This window comes from Anopheles nili, chromosome 3 (assembly GCF_943737925.1).
Source record: "Anopheles nili chromosome 3, idAnoNiliSN_F5_01, whole genome shotgun sequence".
NCBI classification, from domain to species: domain Eukaryota; kingdom Metazoa; phylum Arthropoda; class Insecta; order Diptera; family Culicidae; genus Anopheles; species Anopheles nili.
Genome location: NC_071292.1, coordinates 19,300,152 through 19,326,372, shown reverse-complemented (window position 1 = coordinate 19,326,372; position 26,221 = coordinate 19,300,152). Strand labels below are relative to the sequence as shown.

Here is a 26,221-nt window from a genome sequence, read left to right as displayed (position 1 = left end):
TTACTATATGTGTATCTTTTGTGCGGTGGCGCTGAGTTCGTCCATACTCTTGCGGGCCTGGTCCGTGATGTCGTCGAGCGATTTCTTCGTCTGCGTGAGGATTTCATTCGTGCTGGTCGCCGCACTGTTGGCCAGTTCTTTCATCTACCGGATCGCGGAAACGAGAGAGAAAAAATCATTAGTACAGACCCCAAAATGGTGATCTCGCTTTCGATGGAAAGATCACTTACCTCAGCATTCAGCTTCCCGATCACCCATTCCAGCCCCTGGCGCCCTTTGCCGGCGTTCGTGCTGATGTTCTTCGTCAGCACGTCCTCCATGTACCGGTTGAGCGGAACACCCTCGACCTGGACGGTTGCTTCCTGCTTGAGCAGCGTCTTCGTCGGATCGGTCGGATGCGGGACGTAGCTGAGCGTTTCGTACACGGAGAGAAAGCTGCCAAAGGTGAGGTTGATCGTCTTCAGCGTCATCAATCGTTCCCGTGGGTCGACGGTGGACTTTTCGCTCGCGTAGCAAACGTTCGGCGAGCCTATAAGCTGGAATGGGAACAAAAGAACATTCGTCAGTTTGAGCGGATAGTAATTGGAAACGCAAAAGTAGCTGACCTTTGCTGAGGTTTGATTAGCGCGATAATTGCGCGCCAAGCGCCAAAAGTATTGTTTATAATTCGAACGTTTGTGCTACACATAGAGGGCTATTCATTTCAACCAAACAATGTTGATGTCGCTTTCTTTTGCGATTCGATAACTGGAACACACAGCTAGCTGCCACAACGGTACCGATTCTCGGAAACATTTTCCCAAAGTAAGCAAAAAAAAGTGCGCGATCATATCGCTTTGCTTATCATTAGTATCAAGTTTCGCCTACCAGAAATGTTTCACGAATCTGTAATACTTTCTTAGCTTTCTTAAATAAATCTTACTGGGACTTTTTTTGTTGTTTGACTCGTGCCGCCGAAAACTGTGACGGTATGAACTACCTCCAAACCTTTTGCTCCCACAGCTCAAAGGTCAACTCACGCGGCTTTACCAACTGCATCGCCGTCGTTATCTTATCAGCTGCGCGCGCGTGTGCTGTTCGCTCAACACCACACGCAAGCCACATTTGCTGGGCGTCTGAGGCTGCGTAAAGTCTGCCTTAGTCACGCGTATCGCGAGCGTGCGATAATCGCCGATAATTCGCTCACCAAATAATATTGAAAGTCACCCCCCCAGGAGGAAGCTGTTACTGGGCCGCACGAAACCATTGGTCAGGTGCTAAAGTTATGGAGATAATTTTAGGCATTAGGCCATTTGCAAATAAAAGGAATTGGGTATTCTTCGAGAAGTTAGAATAGAAAAGACTCCTAAAAATGTTCTCTCTAGAGCAAAAGGAAAAAAAGCGAGAAGCTTCCCAAAAGCGTCATTAACCGGTATCCGATTGTTGGCAACAGTGACGGGCAACATAGATTGGCCCTGCCAGGAAGAGGCGGTCATGTAACGGTCACGTGTAATGCAAACCCCAGACGCTGTAGTAGAACTGACCGACGGGCGTCCAAGGAATGTGGAAACCTTTTCCTACCGGTTGATCCCCATTAGAGTGGTGTGGAATTTCGTGCACACGAGAGCACGAGCACCACGCGTTGACACTCTAACAAAGTCTCCCAGGGAAGGCTCAAAGAGAGAGAGAGAGAGAGAGAGAGAGTTAACAAATTGTACAACTATTCGTTGCTGGTCACAAATCGTCACACATCCTCGTGTGCGCTCGGTCGCAGTTCGAGAGTACACGCGCGGACCACCTTTCCTATCATTCCTATCGTAAGATGGACACACCGGGAAGGATATGTGGGTGGGCACCGGGTTTGGGGGTGGTGTTTCGAGACCGACAAGCCATGTGAAACGATGACGCGTGCTCGTGACGCTGGCCGAGAATCGTGTGTCGCGGTAAAATTAGAGAGTGTCCGTTTCCGTTTTTCTTTTAGATTTTAAACACCACCTCGCCAGGGTGGTTGTCGTGGGGATTGGTTTGGCGTTGGCGCGTATTTTTAACATAAGTCCCCGCTACTATCCGCGCTACGGGTGGAGCTGGGGTTAATAGCACACTCCTCTCGGGGTCGCAGGGAAGGTCATGCATATCTTATGCTCTCTGGACAGAGGAATTGCCTTCCTCCGTTTTAACGGCGATGTGCCTTACCTTTTGTGCCCACTGTGGGAAGTACCATTTGGAGCTGACCAGCCGGTGCGTGTGCAGGACACCATCGACGACCCTTCGTTCCACCACGTCGGTTCCGATGACGGCTGTGTTGATGGGGTTGGGGTACTTGCGCCAGGCGGCCTGTGCTACGGTTTCCCAGGGATGGCTGTAATTAAAGCGGAATAATGTACGAACCTCGGTTAGCGATCCGGTTACCATCGAGCGATAATTTTCCCGTCCATCGATCGTGTTCGGGTGGCATAAAGGGATGTTGCGTGTGGCACTGTATGCGATCTCAATCAAAGTAGTCCAAAAATGCATTTATGCAACTCTTCGACCAGTTCGTGCCAATTGCGGCCGCATGGATGCCCCACTCGAAACTCGTCCACCTTGAGCCGGGTGGAGAAAGTGAAGGTTAACGTAATTCCGGCCATTGAACGACCGCCAAGACGATCGACGAGCGACAGATTAGTGAACTCGCGCGTTTGATCGCGTTTCCTCGAACGCGCTTGTTGGTGGGACGTTTGCACGGGCAAAACCCGCCATGAAATGGATACACATTTATGAAACTAAGTCAAGCTCAGCAAAATTTCAACAGTAACAATGAATAAAGCAAAAAAACCATCCCTTCTTCATTTTTTTACGTCGATCGACAGCTGTTCGCAGCGACAGACGAACAATGGGCACGAGCGAGACGGAAACAGAGCGATTGCGTTGCGAATCGCTCGCTCTCGCTCTCGCACGTGTACTGCGGGGATGCGTTTGACGTTTCTCAAGCACCGTGCTTGCCCTCGGGCCAATCCCTCTTCCCCCACCATACCACACGCACACCGAAGTCGCTTAATTTCGTAACAAAGTCCAATTGATCAATTTTTCTCCTCCAACGATCCAATTGGGAACTTTCTCTTTATCAGCGAAAGATAATAGCACCCGTGTGCATGTGACGCATCTCGAATAGAACATTTCAGGGGCGCACTGTCAAAAATGCGACGGGGTAGCAGCAGCTCTTTTACATAACACCCGATTATGCTGCCGAGCCGCATAGCAACCACGGCCGGGGATTGTATGATAAGCCTGCACCGAATCACCGATGCACGCGTGCTCTACTTACTTGAAGACGTGTTCTGATGTCCAGATTTTCATGGTTGTGCTGCGTTTGTTCCACGAGGAAGGTTGTGGTGTGGTGTTGCTCACTTCTTTGTTGGCTGGTGCGTCACGATGCGATATTCACGGACGCTTCCCAGATTTGCCGAAACCCGCGGACGAAGGTTGTACTTTCCTTCGCGTGCGCCACCACCTGAAGAACGTACGAGAAAGGCGAAGAAAACGATGCAATAACGCAAATGATCGGGTGCTAGCTCCCAGTTGCACCGGAAAACGGAAGCACTAGACTAGAAACCCGCGGGTGCAACTAAAAGTGAACGGAAAATGCACGCACGTTTCGTTCCGAGAACACCTCCCCAGAGCGGATGGGTATTTCGTCTTTCTCAGCAACAACCCGAAAAATCCTCCCGTTCGACCGAAGCAATTAATTATATCTGACTTTTTTCGCTCCCACCCATGCTTGCATTTGACAGTTCGTTGACATTTGTCATCGTCGGACAACGATGCAGATGAGAGTTAACCGATGCTTGTTTGGAGACTTAGTTTTGCGTCGTACTGCACATTGTATTTTTTGTTCTATTGCATTATATTTTACCTGATGGCAAGTAGAGGCTGTAATTGGCAGAATTTTATTTAAATTTTTTTTTCACAAGCTTGAAAAAGTTATTGAAAATACATAACATCGCAATAAACATTATAGAAGTATATGGTCGGCACGTCCACGTATTTTAGCTAATTGCTTGGTGATGTAGTCGTTCCATTTTTATGACTGATGAGTTTCTAGATTAGTATACTTTGTATATAAATGCGTTTTAAATTTACTTTTCTAATACGTCGCACACTGTTTGATATCGTTATCAGAAAAGGTAGCGGCCTAACCTTGCTTTTACTCATGCTCCGCTATTTTGACATTTTTTTGTTTATCACAACAATTCGATCGATGTTATAACATTATTTTTCCACTCGTGCTGTAGACGTCTCCTGTTTGGTGTATTCAGTGCCAAAATCACTGTTTGAACCATGTCTAAGCGTTGTTGATGATTTTGAACATAAAGCGTGAGACGGTACGCAACCAAGATGAAGCTAAAAACCCTCCTATTGCGGCTGTTGCTAAGCCTCATATCGTTGGTAGTGTTTAACGAGTTTGTTGTTTACTACATCGTGCTCTTAAAAGTAAGTAATATTCGGTGTTTTAATTAAACCTTTGCAGGATGAAGAATATCCTTTGTTTTTCCGTAGTGTCAATGGCCCACAAAACCCGTGTCGGTGAATGGGATGGAACCAGTTAGCGTGATGCTGCTAGCGGATACGCATTTGCTTGGACCCGTAAAGGGCCACTGGTTCGACAAGCTACGCCGTGAGTGGCAGATGCATCGAGCCTTCCAATCCGCCATTACACTATTCCAACCAGAGGCTATCTTCATCCTGGGCGATGTGTTCGACGAAGGGAACTGGGTCAACCAAAAAGAGTTCGATATCTATGTCGAACGGTTTCGCAAATTATTTCACACGCCTCGAGGCGTCGCACTGCACAGCATTGTAGGTAATCACGATATAGGCTTCCACTATGCTACCCGGCCCAATTTGGTGCAACGTTTCGGAGAACAGTTTAACAATACGGGCGTATCGCTGATCAGTTTGCGGGGCGTGCACTTTGTGGCGATAAACTCGATCGCGATGGAAGGTGACGGCTGTTACCTCTGTGAGAAGGCAGAGAAGGAGTTGAAATCGATAGAGACAATCTTCAAATGCGGCCGAGGAATAGGCCAATGCAAGGATGTACCGTTGCTGGAGGAGTACAGCAGACCGATAGTGCTGCAGCATTTCCCCATGTATCGCGAGTCGGATAAGGAGTGCCAGGAGCATGATTCTCCTCACGTCGACCTCTATCGCGAACGGTGGGAAGTGTTGTCGAAGGAATCGACGGACCTGATTGGCGATTTACTCAACCCGCGGTTGGCTTTCAGTGGCCACTCGCATCACTACTGCCATATGGTGAAGAATCGTTTAAAGATAGAAGAGTACACGTTGCCTTCGTTTAGCTGGCGCAATAAAAACAATCCCAGCTTTATATTGGTAAGCATTACCACCGGTTGGCCGTGAAGAATTCCCGTTCATTAATTTATCCTTTTGTGAATTGCAGGCTCGCATATCATTAAAGGAGTACACCGTTTCGCGATGCCGCATGCCGGAAGAGAACACCATTTTAACCATATACCTCGTCGGAGGCATTATTATACTTCTCGTGTCCACGATAAAGATCGGCGGATTCGTTGGACAGCTGGGGTCGTATCTTTGCCGAGGGCGCAAGGATTACAAAAAACTTACCAAATAGCTCCTTACTTATCCCACGTTCCGCTTAGTGTGTAAGAAAATTAGTCCCCGATGGAGGAACGGTTAAAATAAATTGTACCGGCACGACAACGCCATCCGTGGTGGGTGTTCGGTACCGGTACTACCGTGATGTCAAACCGACGTCAAAAAACAGCAGTTTGTTTTGTTGGTTTCACTATTTAATTCGCAGCGGCGTGTGGTGATAAGAAAACGTACGGTAAGAAAATAGCTTCGGTGCATGGGAACCATATTTATCGTCTTATCTAGCTGTTACCTGGTTTATCTCTGTGATACGACTGTTGGTTTAAGTCCGAACATCGGTACATTATTCGCGTGCCAACTGTGACCGAATCAAGCCGCCGCTGGGTCAATGACCTGCGGTGCCGGTTGGGGTATGTTGTTTTGCGTTGTAGAACCAGCTGGTAAATTGTTGTTTACATGGCCGTTGTTTCGTGCGCGCTTCAATGCCGCTGTTTCTGAAGCGGAAGAGGTGGTTTGGCAAAAATTTATGCCACAGCAAAGGCCAAAACCTTCTTCAATTTCAAGGTCACGCAAAGTCGCCTTGGATCCATTCGCTGAGTACGCGTCGTCGTTGAGCTGCTTTGATTACTGCTCACACGTACAAGGCAAGCGTCGACCGGCCGTTTTTCCACGCTTCTTATGTACAAAGCAATTGACGGTGGGTTTTCGCGTCTTATCTGTTCTATCCGAGAGACGACTCATGTACCGTCCGGCAAAGAGGCTTCAACAAGAAAGCCACACCAAAAATCAGCACCAAACGCCTCCCTGTTGGAGTCAGCCCTTACAACAGGCACTCGGGGGAATCGGGCATTGATAACACAAAATCGGGTTGACCTACAAAAATCGACGGCGGTGCTGATAAGCAGCGAGCTTCTCCCAGTAGGTCACCGCCGAAGAGATGCATGCCCCCGGGGGTTTATTAGTCGTCCCACGATGAGACCCTTCTACCGAGGGAGCCAAACTGCATCAGAACTCGTTTCGTGCCGTGCGTGTGTATGCCCTTCCGATTGGCATCTGTGTCTCCGTTGCAAATGAGGTGCATTTAATTGCGAGGAAACAAGCCACGAATAACGTGGTGCAGAACGCAACCATAAAACGGCCATCGTTTCACGCGCAACCGATCATACCACCTTCGAGCGTACGATCGTCCTTTTGCAGCAGCGCACGTCAATTGCTGGAGTTTAACCTTACCTACTGCCACTGCGCCTTGTCGATCCGGTTAAGGTGCGTTTCGCGAACTTGCGGGCCTCGGTGTGGGCAAGAAATATCATCAGCAGTCGTAACGAGCGGCTCACCACGCTGCTGCTGGTGGGCAAATATTGACATTGACCCGAATTCAGCTGATTCGTCGTCGTTTACGGACACAACCGGACCCGAGCTGGCAGTGGCCGCTCTGAGCGCCATCAGTTGGAATATTGTACGCGCGGTGTAAAGTTTAAGCTGTGCGCAGTATTTCTTTTTGCGGTGCTTGGACCTTGACTTGGATTGCAGTAGAGTGTGAAAGAGAAAGCTTCCGTTATTTGTAAAAATTAAATTCCCATCCACCAGTGAATCCCGGAGTGTTTGCGGTAATAAGATATTTCTGATTTTTGACGATTTTTTCCGATTACTCCGTAAGTGGGTCACATTGAAAATGAATGTTTCGTTATCACCATGCTTGGCCAGTGTTCTGTGTTTGTGCAAATATAGTACAGTGGTTTTTTGAGTTGAAAATATTGTTTAAATAGCCCCTTAGTATTCCCTAAAGGCATTTTGTTCGAGTCATCGTGTGTAGAAAACACTTTTTTTCCGATTACACAGCCTCCAATCCCTCGTTATACCACGCGGACTCCAGCTCGCAAAAAGCTTAATGAAATCGTGCAGATGCGTTGTTTGTGTGTACCTTCCCCCTCCCTCACGGTACTCGAGAAATCTAGGCCACCCCGAAAATTGGCGAGACAAACAGTGGCTAAATTGCTGTTCGATACTCGGCCTAATTGAATTCCGTCCGTCCCGCGGGCTCTCGAGCTCGCGCGAACGTGCGTGCGTGCCTGCGTAAACATGAATACCAATTCGTACCAACGATGCGATGCCATGACACAGTGTCACATGGCCCGCGGGACCTCCGGAAGTCCTTGGCAGGCAAACAAGCCTCCCAACGTCGGGCGCTGCCAGTTCGGTTTCGTAGTCATCAATCTTAATAAACTTTCCGGATTTGGTCACCCGACCTGGGGGTCCCATTGGGAGGGGACCGAAAGAAGAAAAAAAACCACGACGAGCTTCACTTGCGGATTGGAGTGCGTTTTTGGACACTCCCGACCTAATGCCATTATCTTTCACTTATGTGTGTTTCTGTCCCATGAGTCACCAGCAGCCCGAGGAGTGGGTTGCTCGTCGATATTTCACGCTCCTGCGTCCTGTGTTCGCTTCCCGGCTTCAGACTAATCACGTTTTCCTCCGGCACTCTCCTTCTCCACAGAAAACCGGCTCTGAAAATGCGTCTGATAATCCTCGACACGGCCCAGTACGTCGGCGAGTGGTCCGCCAAGTACGTGATGAAGCGGATCAACGATTTCAAACCCGGTCCGGATCGGTACTTTACGCTCGGTCTCCCGACCGGTTCCACCCCGCTCGGCATGTACAAATACCTGATCAAGTTCCACCAGGAGGGTCGCGTTTCGTTCAAGTACGTCAAGACGTTCAACATGGACGAGTACGTGGATCTGCCACGGGATCATCCGGAGAGCTACCACTTCTTCATGTGGCACAACTTCTTCAAGCACATCGACATCGATCCGGAGAACGTGCACATCCTGGATGGTAACGCGCCCGATCTGGTGGCCGAGTGTGATGCGTTTGAGGAGAAGATTAAGGCGGCTGGTGGGATCGAGCTGTTTATCGGTGGCATTGGGCCGGATGGGCATATTGCGTTCAACGAGCCGGGATCTTCGTTGGCGTCTCGGACTAGGGTGAAAACACTCGCCCAGGACACGCTGGAAGCGAACGCACGGTTCTTCGGTAATGATATCAGCAAAGTACCACGTCAAGCCCTGACGGTCGGTGTGGCAACGGTGATGGACGCACGTGAGGTGATGATCATGATCATCGGTACGCACAAGTCCTTCGCGCTGTACAAGGCGATCGAGGAGGGCGTCAATCACATGTGGACGGTGAGCGCCTTCCAGCAGCACCCGCACACGATCATGATCTGCGATGAGGACGCGACGCTGGAGCTGCGTGTAAAGACCGTCAAGTATTTCAAGGTAGGTGCGATCTCGTAGCTGGTGATGGGCAAACACTCTCCGTTGATAAAGGGGGTTTCTTTGTTGGTGGTGTTGGTCTAAAGCGTATTCCTGGTACCGCTGTACATAAAATGCTGCCCGATCTTCCGGCCTGTCTCACACACATACACGATCAGGTGTCGGTTACGGTAGCAATACATTTTTCCTCTCTCACTTACACGTACAGTCTAAAGCAAGACTTGGTGCTTTTTGGTATCCTTTCGGTTGGGGTTGCTGGGATAGTGCTAGTATGTAAACGATAGCAATGGTGCTGGTAAACCGGGCATAAGTATCCGACCGCATTTGGTCTAATTTCGTTCGTTTTCCAACACCGTTGCGCGCACACCCGCGCGTGACACGTGGCACTTTTCCGCAGGCTCTGAGCAACGTGCACCACAAATTAATCGAAGAGGACTCAGCCGACGTACGAAAGTTCAAGTAACTGCGGATGATCCGGTTGTGATTTGGCGCACGGCCGCATCGTGGTAGCGGTGGAGAAAAATGTGTCCTTTTTATTGTCGAAATATATATTCGCATAATGCATCCCTTAAAAAGCATTCCTACATTCCAAAGAAGCTAGCGTAATTTCGGTTGGTTTCAAAATTCCAATACCATCGACAAGCTGTTGCAACGAGACGGTGTTTTTGCATGTGCAGAAATTACACCACTAAAACACTGCACATCGAATGGAAAGGAACTGTTCGGATGGCTTCCATTTCGCATCGTTTCACCATCGTTGGTACACTGTACACACTTAAACTGGACCCGGGGAGTGTAAAACAAACGGAATACTTCCTCCACTCGGGTGCATCCAAAGCAATCATCATCGGTCAGGTTAGATTAGGAAAGCAATTACCAAAGTTAGGCTCATAAGATTTTTTTTGTGCTCTCTCCCACGCTCTTTCATTTCGCTACTTCTTTCTGCACGTGGTTGGGTTTGTTTGTTGGATGTGCTAACAAGATGGCGGGTTGGACCTGGTGGTAAAAAACCAAAACCCGCACGTCTAATGGGCAGAAGAATTGAAAATGGGAGATGATACGCTTTTTTGTTGTTGTTGGTTGCATTTATGCAGTGTGTTATTTTCAATTCTTTTCTTCTCTTTCGCCCAAAAAATATTTCCACCACGCGTTTTAGGATTGCTACAAACTATCGGCCGATGGGTTCGAGCAGGCAACCGTTCGTAATTGATTTGTGCGCACCCGTCTCCTATCGTTTGCCTCCCCGGTGGAATCGCCCATTTTGTCCATTTGGTTCCTTCAAACTCTCCACTTCCTTCTTGCTCGGCTTCCCTCTCTGGATGCACCCGTGGAACGAAGAGAACGTTGCGGTCAGAAACGCTGGTGTACGAAGGCCACCATGGGGTTTGAAGGTGTGTCCGGTGGCGCTAACTTTCTTTGATCTTGTTTCTCGCCCCTCCTATCCCACAGGGTCTGATGGATGTACACTCGAAACTGATCGAGGATGATGCCCCGAAGTAGTAAGTATGGCCGGATCGGTGCAAACAAAAGCCAGGAAGCGCCAGAGCGGACCGGAACATAGCAGATCCGAAAGTAAATTTCCCAACCCGGGGGAAAAATAGAATACACAAGAACCATATCTACCTAAGCATCAGAGGGGCGTAGCGTGGAGCAGGACGATCGTGCTCGCTCGTCTATTGCGGTGATGGACTCCTCGAATACGCAGCACGGAAGCGCGCTGTTTTATCTCGTTACAATTACTATTTTTAAAGCGAATGTATTAGCGCCTCTCATTTCTAGTGGGATTGTTAATGTTATAACAATTTTTGCCTTATTTTAGCCAAAAACACAATAAACGGTATTCCATAAAATCGTGAACGCGCTTTTCCTGCCTTCGCGTTATTATCGCCAAATTTTAAACAAACCCTTACTCGGTGCTAGGAGAAAAAGCAAACGAACGCGCCATTAAAGTTCGCCGCAGTACAGGCTATCAAGATGCGTAATTTAGTTCGCTAACTACCGATCGTAAAAAAAAACCCGGCGTGATGACTTGTGCGCCCTTGGCCTTTTTTTTCGACGCCCCCACCCGTTGCTGACTGCGAAACTGGGTGGCCCGTCATACTATCTGAAAAATCTCACTTTCACGTTGTCTCATCGCCCTTGGTTCTCGCTTTCCTGCACCGTAAAATGATCATTTATGAACTACAAACCCGCCCGCGCCAACCGATCACTGGGAACGGATCTTTGCGCCACGTGGCCCCCGACAGCGTGGTTAGTTAGGGTTTCTGTGCATAATAAAAGTTTTACCATTACTAAAAGGTCCTTTTAGGACATTTCGCCACCAGGGCAATCTATCAGGTCAGTGTAGGAAGGGTACATTCCGTGGTAAAATTCTTTTTTTTTGCCCCAACGGGAGCGCGAGCACTAAGGTTAATAGTTTTCCATCACGCAACGAACCATTGCTCGATGGTTGGCCTCGAAAGTGTCACTTATTTCACGCGTGCTTTCGAGGTTCGCCCGTCCTTTTGTGCTGTAATAAAGCTGGTCGCGCCAGGATTATGTATATAGTATCGGTTTCCACGCTCGGCGCAGGGCGTGAAGCAGGAAACGGGTGCAGGTCGTCGTTAAAATGCACATAAAAGTGTAAAACGAAAGAAAGGGTCGGCTGGTAGCGTAGCGTTTTGAATGAATCAAATCGTAAAGCTGTCAATGGGGTTTATAAGCCCACATCCTTGGTGATGATGGGATGAAATTGAGGCTAATTCAGCGATTTGTTATGGGTATGTTACGAGCATGAAAATGGACGTGAATAGTTCATGTAAAAAAAAACTTATATCACTGGTTTTTTAAGGGAATTCTACGATGTACGAACGAGAGAGATTGTAATAAAGACCACGAATAACCATAGAAGTGTGTGTTCAATTCATTCTATTTGTTTCTGACGTTTGTTAAGCCACGGAGACGTTGATAAACTTCTCAATTTCAAGCAAGTAAAACAAAATCCGCGTAATATAAGCACCTAAAGCAACGGTATTTGCCGCAGCTGCCGAAGGAGATTTCACTTCTCTCGATTGTGTCTATATCGTCAGCGGAGCGATTAAAGTTACACACACTTAATTGCCACCTGCAATTACTTCCATTTTTTTCCACCCTGCCACCCCGACAGAGAGCGCGTACACGAAGGAACTCGTCGGGCAAAGTGCTAATTAAATCCCAGCACTAGGGCCCGTCCTATCGGTCCCTCTTGAAGATCGAACAACCCGGAGTACGTAGAAAACTCGGAGAAAAAGTTGCTCCTAGGCTGAGGACCGCTTCCGGCCCAATCCACCTTCAGAGGGTTTGGGGCCCACCCCGTCCGTGCGCAAGGGAAAACCATAATTTGCGGACGAGAAAATTGAGTTCATTTACCCGTTGCTTCCCGGAACCCACCCCCCTCCGGGGGCGTCCCATACCGTTGGTGAGAAATCGTGTCGATGATCTTTCTCGCACTTTCCCCCTCGCACTGTTGGAGTTCCCCAGTTCTTAATCTCCCCGTGGGTGCGCCCGGTTTCGAAACTCCTTTCTTGCCGGCGTCGTCGGCATCTCTCGGGGGCGGAAGGATGGCCCCTCATTTAATCACATTAAATGTCCGCAGGGAAGGCACAGAAAGGCGAACAAAGGCATGGGTAGCAAACAAAGCCTAGAAAACGTGGCGCAGAAAGGTGTTTCTGGAGTGCCCGATCCAAGCAAGCGCTGGAATAAAGGCTGTGTGCTGTAACGTAGCAACAACTTGGCGATGTGTCGAACGTATGTCGGCTACAAATCTTCGATTCACCGATGCATCCCGAAGGATAATGATTCCACGCGAATCATGTGGATCTCCCCAGAGAGCGGGAAAAGCCGCAATCATGTGAGGAAAACGCAAACCGATGGGGTGGAACAATCCTTCCCGTCACGGGAGTCGAAGAAGCAAAGAGAAATGGAGCGAGAGTGAATTAGTTTTCGAATGTTCGTAAATCGAAAGCCAAACGGGGTTCGGAAGGTAGCATCATGAGCTGGAAATTGAACGTGTAACGGCGCCTTGCACACTCGAGTCAGCGAAAAAAAAAACGTAACTAGCATTCTAACAAGAAAACAGCTTATTTCTAGCATCCGCGCCCAGGAGCCCACGAAACACGAAGCCCAACAAAAAAAGGAAAACGTAGAAAAAAGAGACCCACAAAATTCTATCACAAAACGAAAAGCCCTTTCCGGTCGCGGTTCGATAAGAGAAGGCAGGAAAGATTGCAAACGCGAACCACGCCGCGAAAGTCCCTATTTTTTCCGATCGCAAACTGACATCCCGGAGGTCGCCCGAGTCTTACACATTTATTTGTGCAGGTTTTTTTTTGTTCGGTTGCTGCCTCGCGTCAACACAAATTGGCCGGAACAACACCCAATTATGGTGGGGATTTTCGTTTGGCCCGCGGACCGGCTTTTTCACCACGCGCCTTGACGGCGATATCGATCCCGTGAAGGAGGTGGAGGAGTGATATACACAGAAAAAGAAAAAAATGATCGGAAAAAGGACTTTTCCCCATCTGAAGCCCTTTTTGGTGCTCGGAATCGAATCTCGAGGAACCGCGCGCGGAAATAAACGTAATGTTCCGCCGTGTGTGCCACCGATCGAAATCCGAAGCAATCGGCGCGTATCGAATTGCGGACGGAAGCCCGCACGGTGCTCGGTTGCACTTCATTTTCCACATCGCATTCGGAAAACCCGGCGCGTGTGAAGATTGAACTGGCTGTGATATCTGTTTTTCAATCATTCGGCCAATTTTTCGGTGCCGCGTGCTCTTCGCTTCACCGGCTTCTTATCACCGGAGCTGTAACGGGCCACGGGCAAATGTGATACGTGTGCTTCCCAATTCCCGAGTGCCCTAGATTGGGATTTTTTTTCCCCACCGCTTCTTGCTAGAATCAAATCCTTTTCTCGTGCGCCAAATGAGCGCCCGTTTGCCCATTTTTTTTGGTTCTCCATTTGCTCGGTAACGCAATTAAAGTGAAACATTCTTCAACCCCTTTTTTTGTGGGTGGCTTCATTCATGGTCGCTTTCTGTTTCCTCTCGAGTTTTGTTTTAGTTTTTCCCGGAACAACCCACCAGAAAAAGCTCAACGAGGGCTACAAAACAACACCCCGTTGGGAAATTGGGCGGCGAAAATAAACCATCAGCTGATGGAGCGCGCTTTCAATCCTTCCAATGGGACGTGGGTTTCTTTTATTTCTCTCTCTTTCTCTCTCTCTCTCTCTCTCTCTCTCTATCTCTCTCTCTTGTTTCCACGAGCAAAAGCAAAAGGCCTCTGCTCCCTGGAGGCAACGACGGGTCGAGCCGAAATCTATCCCAAACGGAGGTGCCCCATTTCGTAGTTAGTTCCCACCTCTTCTCTAGGCGCTCTAATGTCAAGCGCACACTTTCCCGAGTTTTCCGACCCAGTGAGGAAAGGACTCGGCTTCCCCAAAATCCCTCCACTTCACGAGTGCTCTCTTTTTTTCAACGGAATGCCGTTTTTCACTGCCACGGCTCACCCCCACTTTGGCTCCAAAATTCCAATGCGTAATGATGAGCAAAATCAGGCGCGACCCTGGGACACGTCCCCCTTGGGAGGGGAAGGAAAAAAAAACATTCATTCAGAGAGAAAATGCCTCGCCCTGGGGAGCATTCGGCACTTCGTCCTGAAGTCCTCCCGGAAAGAGAGAGTTGTGACGCCACACAGTACTCCGTGTAAACCGCACAGGTTTCGCAAGGCCCACTCCGGGAGGTTTTGCGCTAATAAATTAGGTTTGCGAGGGATTTTAACGACGTTACCCACCGCAAACGGCGCGCAAGATGAAAAAGCGTCAAGCGCGACGGAGATGGTGCGCTGCAGCAGCTCAACCGCGGGTGCAGAACCACGATCGCTTCGAAAGATCGCTAATTTCATTTCCCTGCCGGCATCTGCCGGCCGAACCAAACCAAGAAAGAGCGAAAACAACGTGCGTCAAGATGAAACAAGAATGGAACCGAACTCACGACGCAAAAACGAGGCGACGAAGAATAGGAAAGAAAAGCACATCGAAAAAGCGAACGAGCGAAAACAAACATCTTCGGCTGTGGCTTTTCTCTCGGGCGCCCCGAAAAAAAGGAGACGCCGCAAATGTAAATGGATGAGGTACATTATTTTTTCATCGATCAATCGTTTCACGACGGGAAAGCCACCCGAGCGGGCCCGTGACGAGGGGGCGCACGTAATTGAATAAGGAATTTTGCTATCAGCAACAAAAAAAAGAAAGAAAAATTAAACAACCAAATCAGCGAACGGGAGCTTGGGGCCGGGAAATTGAGCGATTACACGGACCATTTCTTGCGGCATCGCGCCACATCGCACATTCTGTGCGGTGTAATGTGATTACTGAACTTTTAATTTTCGGTATCATTGTTGGGGGTGAGGGTTAGACAAAATAAAATGCTTCTTATCGCTTATAGTACGGTAACGTGGTTCATTCCTCAAGGCATTGCCCCCCAAAAACGGTGCTTGATTTACGCATTTTAATCAGCTTTGTGATCGTGAAATGATGGATACGCCACTGCTCGTGTTATATTGTTTTTTTTTCTCCATTTCACCTTTGTGAGTAAATCAACAATCACGCGATTACCCACCAACCGAACGGCGGGCTCGTTTTGCTCCCCAACCAGAGGCAGGATAATAAAATGCACCCAGAAAACCCCCCACGTTTCGGCCCACTCTAACCTTCCACTGAGCCGTAAAAGGTTACACATGCAATGGTTTTTCCCGCACGCGTTCCGATGTGTGGAGGACGCCCGGATAAGCGAGGGGAAAATAACCGCCGGTTATTGTTTGAATGTGCCTGATTGCGCCCATCAAAGATGTATGAGCGTAAGGGGTCACTAATGCCAAAAGGGTGGGTGGTTGAGTGGGTGCGCAGGAAAAATTACGCTCCCATCCTCATTTGGCCTTTCCCTATCTCGGTTGCCGTGTACCCCGAGGGGGTCCTTGAAAGGGCGCAGAAGTCTGAACACCGGCAAAAGGGGCACGTTCGTCAGACCAATCGAAGCGGCGAGACGAAAAAAGGCGTTATCATAAGTTTTAATTAATTTCGCACCAACCCACCCAGGGGGTTAGCCGCTTTTCCAGCAGCATTCTTCACATGCGAAGGAATTCACATTCGAAGGACATGCGAAGGAAGCGAAAACCTACCGTTTTGCCGTTTGGTAAATATCGCATAAAAGCGTAACCAATGTAAACACCTGCATGTGAGTGTGTTTTGGGAAGGAGATTCCTTTTCCCCGAATTCGCTCCAGATTGCTGTGTGTAAAAGTTTCCACGAACCAAGCGGCCGTCCTTATCGATTTTCACGCAAACGGTGCGTCGTTGATCGGTAAATTACACGAACCAAGCCAGTTTGATCCCGTAATTTGCTGGCTCCGATAAGTCGGCCGTTAAAGGAAAGACCCTCCCGTAAGAGGGCCGCCTTGGTCCAATTGAGGTTGGATTGTAGGGAAAACATTTTCAACTCCCCATTACACGGCATGTCAAAGTTGCGTTTCGTGCACGTTGCACGCTCCATTACAATCACGTTAACATTTTTTTTTTAGAAAGCATGCATACATTAACAACATTAGCGCAAAAAAACTTTTAACCCCAACATGCGATCCGTCACTGGATCCGTTATTAACTCTCTTGTGAGGAAGTGTCGTTGCTGTCGATGTCCGCTTTAGTGCGGCGTCCCTATTCAGTCAGTGCTCGTTGTTCACCGGTACTTCGGTGGTGCCTCTCGGTTGGTTTACAATTACAGCTTGTAGCGTGCTGGAGGAGCAGGATTTGGTGAGTAAAGCCGTTCCGGTGGGATGAGAGGACCAATCAACGGCTTTACAGTCGAGGGAGAATCGTAGTAGGCTTACCGTGACCCATAAAGCTCGCATGCCGGTTGCAGAACGTGGCTTTAAAATTGCTACACTTCGTGAGTGACTTTGAAGGGAATTTTCAAACAAACAAAAAAATGGGTCACTCCAAAAGAAAGCTTTTCTCGGGTACGAACGCGCGTTCGTCGATTTTCCCCTACACTGATAACCCGCCTAGGACGCACATTTACAGAGAGAGAGAACAAATATGAGAACTCTCTCACAGGGAGGAAAAAACGGCAAAAGCTTCGTCAGCTGTTGCTTTACGGACTTGTGGAGCATTTTCCAAAAGCACCATTGACGGCCGACCGGGGCTGATGATCGGCACGATGAAAGCCGATGGTTGATGATTGATGATGGAGATGTCTCTTCAAAGTGAGGGTGTGCGAGAACAAAAACAAAAATAAAAGAGTGTGAAAACGGCTGCAAAATAACGAGCATCCGGAAATGAACTTAATAAACCGAAAGAGAGCACCTTCGGAGCGGGATGAAACGGAAAAAGGATAACCCGCCGACGTAGCATTGGTGGCCAGTGGAGTGATATAAATAGACTGATCTTTCTTCAAGTAGGTTGAAGTACGAAACCGAGTGAGAGAGAGAAAGAGAGCAAAATAAAGTGATGTGAGTGATGGGGAAAAGAGTGCGCTTTACAGAGAAGTGATGCTGTTCGCACGATTTTTATCAGCAAAGTACCCGACATCGTCCTTAATCGGGAGCTGTATTTTTTGTTGCTGTTTCCGTCAGTGAAGCAACAATGAAGCAAAAAAAGCAACAGAGTTCCTTAAACAAATACCAACATCATCAAAAAGGGTGTGATAGAAAGCAAATATTCTGGCCCTCCCACAACCGTTGGCATTGTGTGAGTGTTGTTTTTTGTTCCGTTTTCCTTTTTTCGCCACTACCCTTACCAGGCTCTATCGCTGATTGCAATTCGGCGGTCGGCGTGTATGTGCCATTGCTCGGGGAGGAAAAAAATTCCAGGTACGCGCGCCACTTCGACCATTCGGCTCCTTCATCAAACCATTGGGTCAAACTTTTGCGTTCGCCCCTACGACGAATCGACACGGCAATGATCCTGTGACATTTACGCCCCACACCGAATGAGTCAATCCCGGAGTCCCTCCAGGAACGCGCGTACGTTTGTGGCGTACGTTTTTTTATTCTGTTTTTTTTGTTGCCATCTTCTTCAAACCAGCCTGCCCGGTCTTCCGGTTTCCGGGCGATGTTTGACAACTCGCACTTCCTCCACAAAATGTCACTATTACATTGGCAGCGGACGAGCCGACCGGAGCCCCGGGGGAGAAGTTTTTGATTTCGCGAATGTTCCCGCACATGGTGCTAGCGACAGGACAGGATTCACATTAACATTTTGACTTTTTGAAGCAAAGTTCAACGGAATGGGAAACTTTTTCGGTAAATGTTAGATGTGCGGGGAGGTCTTTTTTTTGTTACATTTGCTTCAATATTTCCTTTTGCATCTAACATTGGTCTGCTATCTTCTATCCGGATTGAATACGAGAGCTTAAATGAACCACCGGGGTGCTCGTGTGTGTAACGTGTCGAAATTACGCCAGCGAACATTGCGCGCCGGGGGAGTCACTTTATTTCACGCTCGTTGAGGCTTCCCATCCCATGTGAACATGAAGAAGGGCAGGGCTTGGGCAGGAGCTCAAACGGCAATTTCATAGCTTACAAGGTATATTTACATGCGTTCAAGCATGGCAGGCTTACAAAATCCTTTTTCTCGGAAAATGTATGTTCCGAGAATGGAGGCGCCTGGTGGCTCGTAGCACGAGCATTTAAAGTACATTTCCGACCGAAAGAGGATGAATAAATGGGGCTCAAATTTCAAAGTTACGTCAAGCACTGCAACATCAACAAAATCGCCCAACGAGTGATTTTCAATCTTGTTTTCGGGCTTCAAAGCGACGTTTTTGAACACGACTACATAAAGCTATTAATAAGCGGCTTTGAAACCGATATCGACACTTCCTGCAGGTGTGACGTTAGCTTTGTTTGCAGAGCTATTTGGATACAAATTGACTCCTGCTTTTCGTTATTTATAGTTACATCGTCTTCATTCCCTGTTGTGGAGGATTATTTCTCATTTTCACAGCTATTTGCCTACAATACAAACTCATCCTCATTTTTAGTGGAATGTGATAAATAAACATCATGAAAAAGACATCTAATTCATAGCATCCTCACTTTCCTCAGCAATAGATAATTGCAGTAGAATATCGCTAATACATTGCCTCCATGTCTTTCCAAATCCGCGCAGTTCATTCACTACGTTCCATTGAAAAACAAAAAAACAGACGGTATGCCTACAACGAGCAGACCCAAACTCGGTGCGGAGAAAGCCCTAACGGTAAACCACACAACTCTAAGGTGCCTTAACCTCGGGTTGGGGCGACTCACAAAAAAAGAATCGCACCCACAGCATCCCCACTATTTCTTCTTGCTGAAGCAGAAGCACCCAGCGAAACCCTTAACCCTCTACTGGGTACTGCTACCGTAGAGGACGAAACCCACCCAACCACGAACCACGAGCCGCTCGCAAACGCTTCTCATAATTTATGTAAATTGTAATCATATCGTAATTATTCTTCCGTCTTTTTGGTCCATATTTAATGATGCTCGCGAAGCACGCCGGGAGACGAGTGCACCCACGAGCCAGCCCAAAAGGAACCGTAACCTAAGCACCGCCCTAAGACGGGCGAAGTAATCCTCGCGGTGAGACGTCTTCACGCGGATGCAAAGTTCCGCGTCGGTAGACCCGGCACCATCACTATTCGGACCCATTTCCGGTGTGTTGGTTCGCTAGTGGTGGTGAGAAATGTTTTTCGGTCCGATCCCCATCTGCCAAAACCGCGTCGCGTGGGACGAAACTCCCTCGCAGACTTACAGGATTCCAATCGAGGCACGAGGGCGTACGAAGGCTTAAAGCGTTGCTCGGTGGGGATCGTTACGGTTATTATTTCCTCATATCCTTATAATTTACTCGCCGCATCGCGGCCCAAGGTGGCGAGGGATTCGTAGACGGAAGTGTGGCTTTTCGCACCCAAGCGACCGTGGCCGGAACCGGCCGGGAAACACATTTTACCCATCGTCCTTCTGGTGCGTGAGGGGCTACGAAAAACCACCACTAAATTGTGGGCGAGAAGGTGCTTACTGAGCCACGGTCTATTAGTGGCCGGGAAGCGGTGGCTAGCGGTGTGGTTAGATTGAGTCACGTACCTGAAATTGACACACCATTCCGACCGACGGAAATGAGGACCGATAACGCGTGGGAGGTCTTTGCACCCATGACTCATTTTCGCGAGTTTCATTCGTTCCGTGCGTCGGGAGAAGACGTGATTTAGACTGAAAGCCGACACCTTGCGGTGACAAAACTGAAATTAATTTGCAGTACGCATTTGGTTTGAAGCTGGCAGCAGAAGTTTCGAGTTTTGAGGCGTGGTATTAAATAACGAGCTCGATGATGCATAATGCGCTATGTGCCCGGGTAGTGTTGGGAAGTTTGAATTTAAGTTTGTGTTTGAAAAGGTTTTATATCGTAACACAATCGTAATGGTGCTGGTTTCGTCGTGCAGCCTTGCACTAGCTCAGTTTCTACAAACCGGGTTTGAAAACGCAGCATCATTTCAGACGTAAAATTATGCGTGTTATGACAACGCATACGCAAAGCTCCATCCACAACTGCACGGTTGGTGAGCAGCGTTAGGAATGAAATGAATAACCTATCGTGGTTTTCAACCAATTTCATTTGGTTTAGTTCGGTGCGTGGTGTCTCAGTTGAGCGGTTCTTCTCATGCCTTTGACCTTTTGATGCGCTATAATTCGTGCCTGGTTTGTGGCATTTTACGCACCTCAAACACGCATTGCAGACATGTTTTGAAAAGGTGAAAAATCAATGACATATGGAATGAATGATTCAAATTAGTAAATGTGTACTAAAAACATTAAATTTATGATTTCATCAATCCATATTAATTCACGAGCCGTTATGTCGAATGGTTGCTATGGAAACATCGTTTTTCACCGGTGGTGTTCCTTTCTCATGATCTCATCAGACTTTCAATGAGTTCAACACCTCCGTGGAAGTGAAAAATATTGAACGAAATGAGCGTGTTATAGAAGTAACGCGATAAACACTGCTGGTGCTGAGCGAAGCTAACAACTTTTTACAGCGTACAGCACCACCTGTTCAAAAACAACAACAAAAAACACACACACCCTCAAAACAATTCACCAAACAATCCGCTGGCTGAACCCCAGGAGTGGTGCTTTGCGACAGTTTCATTTTATTTAACGATAATGCCCAAAAAGTTCAATTATCAAATTAATTTGATGGAGCAAAGAAGAAAAACTTTCCCCGATACCATCAAGTGGCCGGTAAACAGTTCCGCTGTAAATTATCGCCATTTCCCAACGGCATTGCCCATTTCCACGGGTCCGTAGAGACCCCTCGACCCCACGACGTCCCCGAACTCGGTGGTGAACTTTTTGGTATGCTTTTTTTTTGTATTCTCCTTATCCCACCGGACAATTTCCCGTTGGGGAGGCTCGGGTTGCGAAATGACCACGGTTAGCACTTTGGTGAAATCGATTTCTCGAACGCACCGCATCGATGGCACGAAGTTTCTTCACTCACCCGCGCCACTGGTGGGTTTGTGAAAACAGTGAAAACTGTGGGCTCAGAGGGTAGTCTCACGGGGCCAGAATGTGCGAAAGGAAAATCGTCCCTCAAGCACGTGAACGGAGCATATCTCCTCCGTCAAGCGGCCAAAGGGCCCTGCCAACCGACGACCGGTTATTTGCCCTGGGACCGGATGTGTCGGTGGCGGCTACTTTTCGACGCAATAAAACGTGATCAAAGAAGGTGATGGGTTTTTATTGGCATACCCCAAGGGGAGGGACTGAGCAGAGTGGGAGGAATTCTTAACGAAACCCACCCGGTGGGCTGGAATCCTGCGACCGCATGGGGACGAAGACGCACAACCGGCACTTCAGGATATCGCTCGCTGTATATCTCTCTTTTTCTCTCGTTTATGCGGTACTTCGTCCTGGTGAGATCCGTCCTCGGAACGGGCTGATTATGAAGATGCCAACCCCGGGTGGCTGCAGTTGGTTTATGCTCACCTTCCGAACCAACTTCCAGCACGCACCAGGTTACCCACGTACCGGTCTTCTGACAACTGTCGCATCGTGGCACAGGACACAGGTTTGTGTGTGCGTATACGGTCGTTAACTTTGGATCGTGTTTTAGCCGTGAAGCCAAGGACTCATCTCGACGTCCGTCGCCGTGCCTGTTTCGGTTCGATTGTCGGCCTCATACGGACGCTTACCAAAAAGATGGAGATGAGCAGCATGACGTGCGCCAACTTTGCGCCGTCACGAATGGATCATTCTTTTTTACGAGCGCCATCACCATGGCAACCGACACACACGCACACGTGCGAGCGCAATACGCTTTATTCTCGGTGTGTTGCAAAATCGACCTTAATCTTGTTTGTAATTGCGCAGTGCCATAAATAAGGCTCGCGGCTGTTATCTTGCCTTATTTATGCTTGCTTGAGCTCGCACAAAAAAAAACGACCTTCACCTGAAAGTATCCGTTTGTGTTCTCTTTTGCTCATCAGCATGCGATTTGCCGCACGCCGAGAAAAACCCCAGCCTGCAGCCGGGATGAGGTCCTTTTCCCACCAGAGCCTCCAATGATGAATGGCCCAACAGGGTGATATTAAACGCCGCACCGTCACCGTCGGCCGCTAGACAACCAGCAACAAGTACCTGGGGTGTATATGGTGGCTTCCTTCGGGTGCGTTCTTTAAGGCTGATCGTGCCATCCCGAGCGCCCAACCACGGGAGAGCAATTATTTTTTACTGCTAAATCTTAATCGTGCGCTCCATGTTCACCCGGTGGGGTGAAATTTTATCGTCCGGTTCCGGTTGGCAAGGGCCAAGTCCTGTGGTCATTTGAGCCGCAATGAGCCGGTTCCAGACCGGAAAGCTGGCTTCGGCATGCCGTTTGGATGCCGTTCAAGGATGCCTTCGTCCTCTTGAGGCGTGCTCTGGCGGTGTTTGGCAATCGACCAGAAGTTCACTCGGCACTCGGTCTCCTTGCAACGCGCGTGCTTACGCGCAAGTCAAATGAACCCGATGGTCGGGAAAATTTAATTATGATGGTAAATTAAATTTCGCACAAAAACAACACATCATCCAGCCGGGGCTTTCGAGTGCTTCGCCGTTGCGGGAACCGCGTGAAGGATGCTCCATGGTGGATGTTGTGGTTGCGCACCGGGGACCAAAGTTTCGAACGGCCGGCGAGTGCCGTGAAGTCGCGTAATATTCGGCGGAAGATGCCGGCGAAAAGTTTTGCGGAAGGTGAAAAGCCGACGATAAGAGCCGGCGCGATAAGTGGGTTTTGGATGTGGAAGAGAGGCTCGCGCTTCGCTGATGAGATGAATTGAATGGTTTTACTTTGAACTTTGAGCCGTGCCTTGATGAGAAACGTGCCTCATTTCAGCTCAAATTAATCACCCAAGGGTGTTCCGTCCAGCGGTCAGCATAATGCTCTCAGATTATCCGTGCCAGAGATTGTTCGGATATTTCAGTGTTTGCGTATATTGTGATTTTTTTTTCTCTCGCTAATCGACTGCCCTTTAAATATAGCGAATAGTTGCAGAACCGATTATCACTTGATTAAAAGTAAAGCAATCAAACATGGGAATTGGCACAAAACTTACCTCCTTCGCCTGGATTGGTAGCTCTGTTGCGCTCCAGCCGTTGGTGATTACTTTCCTCTCGAAGCGATTGGATGGAGTAATTGAGCGAGCTTTCAGCTCAGCGATTTACACAAGTAAGCACTGGATTTGCCATGGCAACATCGCATTTCTCAATATTTTTTTTGTTTCATACTCAGTGCAACATCCAACCCCAGGGGGTGGTGCGCAGTGGTTCGCTTTGTGTGTATGTTTGTTTTTTTTTTAATGTACTCTCTGTTATGTGTTGATTTTTTTATTACTGGATCGATTTGCCTTTTGCTCGTAATTGATTTGATTATACAGTTGCCGTTTGCCGTCAGCAGAACATGGTAATATGCGTGTTTTATTTTCGCTCTCCCCGCTTTTTTTTTCTTCGGTCTCATTTGCCATCGCTCAGTGCGGAAGGGTATGCAGTAATTTCGTTTACTCTGGCTTTTCGCTTCCCATCCGCACACAGTGATTAACGTGCAGCTCGGCAGCAGTCACGTGTAGGTGGCTGAGCCGTGTATGTGTGTGTGTGTGCATTTTCTTTATTTTTCCTTCAGAGATTCAATTTATTTGTAGATGTTTTGTTGTTGTTTGTGAAAACCAAAAACCATCCGAACGTAATTCGGTAGGGGTATAGTGGCATTTGTGGTAAGGGCAGGAAACAAAACCGCATTCGAAATAGTGCATGTTTTCGTCAGTCTTAGGAAGAGGGAGTTCTCTTGGCTGAAAATAGCGCTGCCGGTGGGAACGGAGGCTATACCGAAAATTGTACGGCTGTACGTCTTTACGTGTTCCATTATGCTTTCTGCCTACGAATAAACCGATTATCGCACCTACATGGACTGCGGAAAAATAAAAACGAAGCTTGTGCGAAGGACGAAATGATCCGATTTGATTACCTCGTTACTTAACACGCTCGAATGCATCCGATGCTATGCGTTACACGAGAGTTTCCGGTGCGTGCATCGATGTATCCATAAGAGTGTGTGTGTGTGTGTGTACGTGTGAGTTGGCTTCTGTGTGTAAGAAACATTGGTCCACGAAATAAGACATTATACACATCTTGTTGCTTTTTTTTTCTTTTTGGTTTACATTGATCCGTTTGCTCTTCTGCCCGTTTGCCTGCCGTTTCCGTGCTGCATCCGGTGCATCCTACTCTAAGCCGACACGTGCGGGCGTTCGTTTGCAGTATTAGTTTTACTTCCTTTCTTACGCAATGGAACGATAATTATATGTATATTATTTTGATTGCATACTAATTAACCTGCCCACCTGCCATGTTGCCGGCGGCATTGGTGTACTCGTGGTTTTGCGTGACGGGCGTGTATATGTGTCGATATTTGTCTGAATCTGATTAACTCTGATGCAAGTAAAATACAACGCTATGCTCCGTTTGATTGCTGTATTGTATTCATTTTTTTGTTTGGTTTACTCTTATTTGTTTTGATTGGTGTTACCGACTTGTAATGATGCGTGCGAACAATGCTACGAGTTGTGTTTATCATTTTTCTGAACCACCATATTCACGCAAAGAAGGCTTAAAGTTTGGGAAAAATAAAATAAAAAGCATCTCTTCCTTTAAACGATCAAATGAAATGCGTGATCCTGTGGTGCTATGGAAATAAACGGCCCGAACAATTAACCATCAAAATTCAAACGAAGATGCCCTGGCATTGTTTCGCACTATGACAGTTTCTCTAGTAACAGTGTTCTAGCGTGCTTTATGATTTGATTTAACTTTCTATTGTTTGATTTACGATGCTACGGGACGACTGCGTAAAGTGTGAATAATCGGTGTTTGTGTTTGTTCGTGTGCATGGCACGAGCCCCGGGCAATCAACCACCGGCCGGAGGGCTCGCTAGTGCTCTAACATTCTACGGCTACGACTAGGACACATGGATGCTATCGTGACGATATACTCAAATTTTAACTCATCCGAAACTTATACCTCTCAATTCACCGGCCCATTTGACCGGTTAGTCAGCTTCATTAGATTCAGCCGCATGGTTGCCGCGAATAACGTGTTGCATACATCTTTTTGTTTTCTTCTCTGTTCAAATTGACAAACAGGACATCTATATCACAGTTATCACTAAACTTAGTAAACTAAATCCCTCGCCCGTCCGGTTTCGCGTCGGTTTCGACACCATGCGAGGGTGCATAATGGAATTAAAATTATCCAACAGAGCGATCGCTCGATTCTCTCCACTGCGTTCTCATCTGCTATCACGTGAGAAAAGGATTGTGTGGGAAAGTCAATCGAACCTTATGACCGTATGACATTTGCGACACCATTTTTAACCACATCCATCCACTACTACGGGTGGGAAGTGGCGATTAGCTAAATGATTACACTATAGTAGGTAGTAAATTTTACTCTTAAAAAATTAAAACAACAACATGATCGTACTGCTTCATATTCATATACTTTATCATTTTAGAGACGTTTGCTTCGTGTCCGTCGGTGTGCGTGTCGGTGTGAATGTGCCATGGGAAAAAAATCTCAAATCTGTACTAGAAAGTGTTTTAGTGCAGTTTAAAAATCGTACGTTTTTGCAGACTGACTATCCTAGCTGTAGATCGTTTGATTCATTTCATATTGTTTCAACGCCTCTTTGAAAATATTCTCCCAGCATTCCGGCATTCCGTACATTTTTCAATGCTTTGCATGTCCTTATTAGCAAACTCGTTCTT

General features: G+C 47.8%; 3 protein-coding genes across 4 annotated transcripts; 2 read left to right on the top strand and 1 right to left on the bottom strand.

Moving 5' to 3' along the window:
* On the bottom strand, window positions 1-3,680 carry LOC128727720 (protein slowmo). The gene is made up of 5 exons (XM_053821658.1): window positions 3,611-3,680; window positions 3,284-3,469; window positions 2,173-2,338; window positions 231-536; window positions 1-144 (listed from the first exon to the last, which is right to left on the bottom strand). The coding sequence occupies exons 2-5, from the start codon at window positions 3,313-3,315 to the stop codon at window positions 4-6; spliced, it is 645 nt and encodes a 214-aa protein (XP_053677633.1). The 5' UTR covers window positions 3,316-3,469; window positions 3,611-3,680; the 3' UTR covers window positions 1-3.
* A 673-nt stretch (window positions 3,681-4,353) lies between these two features.
* On the top strand, window positions 4,354-5,655 carry LOC128725910 (metallophosphoesterase 1 homolog). The gene is made up of 3 exons (XM_053819683.1): window positions 4,354-4,449; window positions 4,516-5,352; window positions 5,420-5,655. The coding sequence occupies exons 1-3, from the start codon at window positions 4,354-4,356 to the stop codon at window positions 5,609-5,611; spliced, it is 1,125 nt and encodes a 374-aa protein (XP_053675658.1). The 3' UTR covers window positions 5,612-5,655.
* A 151-nt stretch (window positions 5,656-5,806) lies between these two features.
* On the top strand, window positions 5,807-10,766 carry LOC128726971 (glucosamine-6-phosphate isomerase). 2 transcript variants are annotated; one of them, XM_053820822.1, is made up of 3 exons: window positions 5,807-5,827; window positions 8,090-8,873; window positions 10,320-10,766. In XM_053820822.1, the coding sequence occupies exons 2-3, from the start codon at window positions 8,106-8,108 to the stop codon at window positions 10,368-10,370; spliced, it is 819 nt and encodes a 272-aa protein (XP_053676797.1). In that variant the 5' UTR covers window positions 5,807-5,827; window positions 8,090-8,105; the 3' UTR covers window positions 10,371-10,766. The 2 variants fall into 2 exon arrangements, with proteins under 2 accessions (XP_053676797.1, XP_053676796.1); XM_053820821.1 differs by lacking the exon at window positions 10,320-10,766 and adding an exon at window positions 9,268-9,372.
* The last annotated feature ends 15,455 nt before the right edge of the window (window positions 10,767-26,221 follow it).

Excerpts from the sequence above, each read along its gene's own strand:
- LOC128727720 (XM_053821658.1), bottom strand. The coding sequence starts at position 3,315 with ATGAAAATCTGGACATCAGAACACGTCTTCAA. Across the intron at positions 2,339-3,283 it reads ACATCAGAACACGTCTTCAA|CCATCCCTGGGAAACCGTAG; the intron begins GTAAGTAGAGCA and ends CTTTAATTACAG. Across the intron at positions 145-230 it reads TCGGGAAGCTGAATGCTGAG|ATGAAAGAACTGGCCAACAG; the intron begins GTAAGTGATCTT and ends GCGATCCGGTAG.
- LOC128725910 (XM_053819683.1), top strand. The coding sequence starts at position 4,354 with ATGAAGCTAAAAACCCTCCTATTGCGGCTGTTGCTAAGCCTCATATCG. Across the intron at positions 4,450-4,515 it reads ACTACATCGTGCTCTTAAAA|TGTCAATGGCCCACAAAACC; the intron begins GTAAGTAATATT and ends GTTTTTCCGTAG. Across the intron at positions 5,353-5,419 it reads ACAATCCCAGCTTTATATTG|GCTCGCATATCATTAAAGGA; the intron begins GTAAGCATTACC and ends TGTGAATTGCAG.
- LOC128726971 (XM_053820821.1), top strand. The coding sequence starts at position 8,106 with ATGCGTCTGATAATCCTCGACACGGCCCAGTACGTCGGCGAGTGGTCC. Across the intron at positions 8,874-9,267 it reads AGACCGTCAAGTATTTCAAG|GCTCTGAGCAACGTGCACCA; the intron begins GTAGGTGCGATC and ends ACTTTTCCGCAG.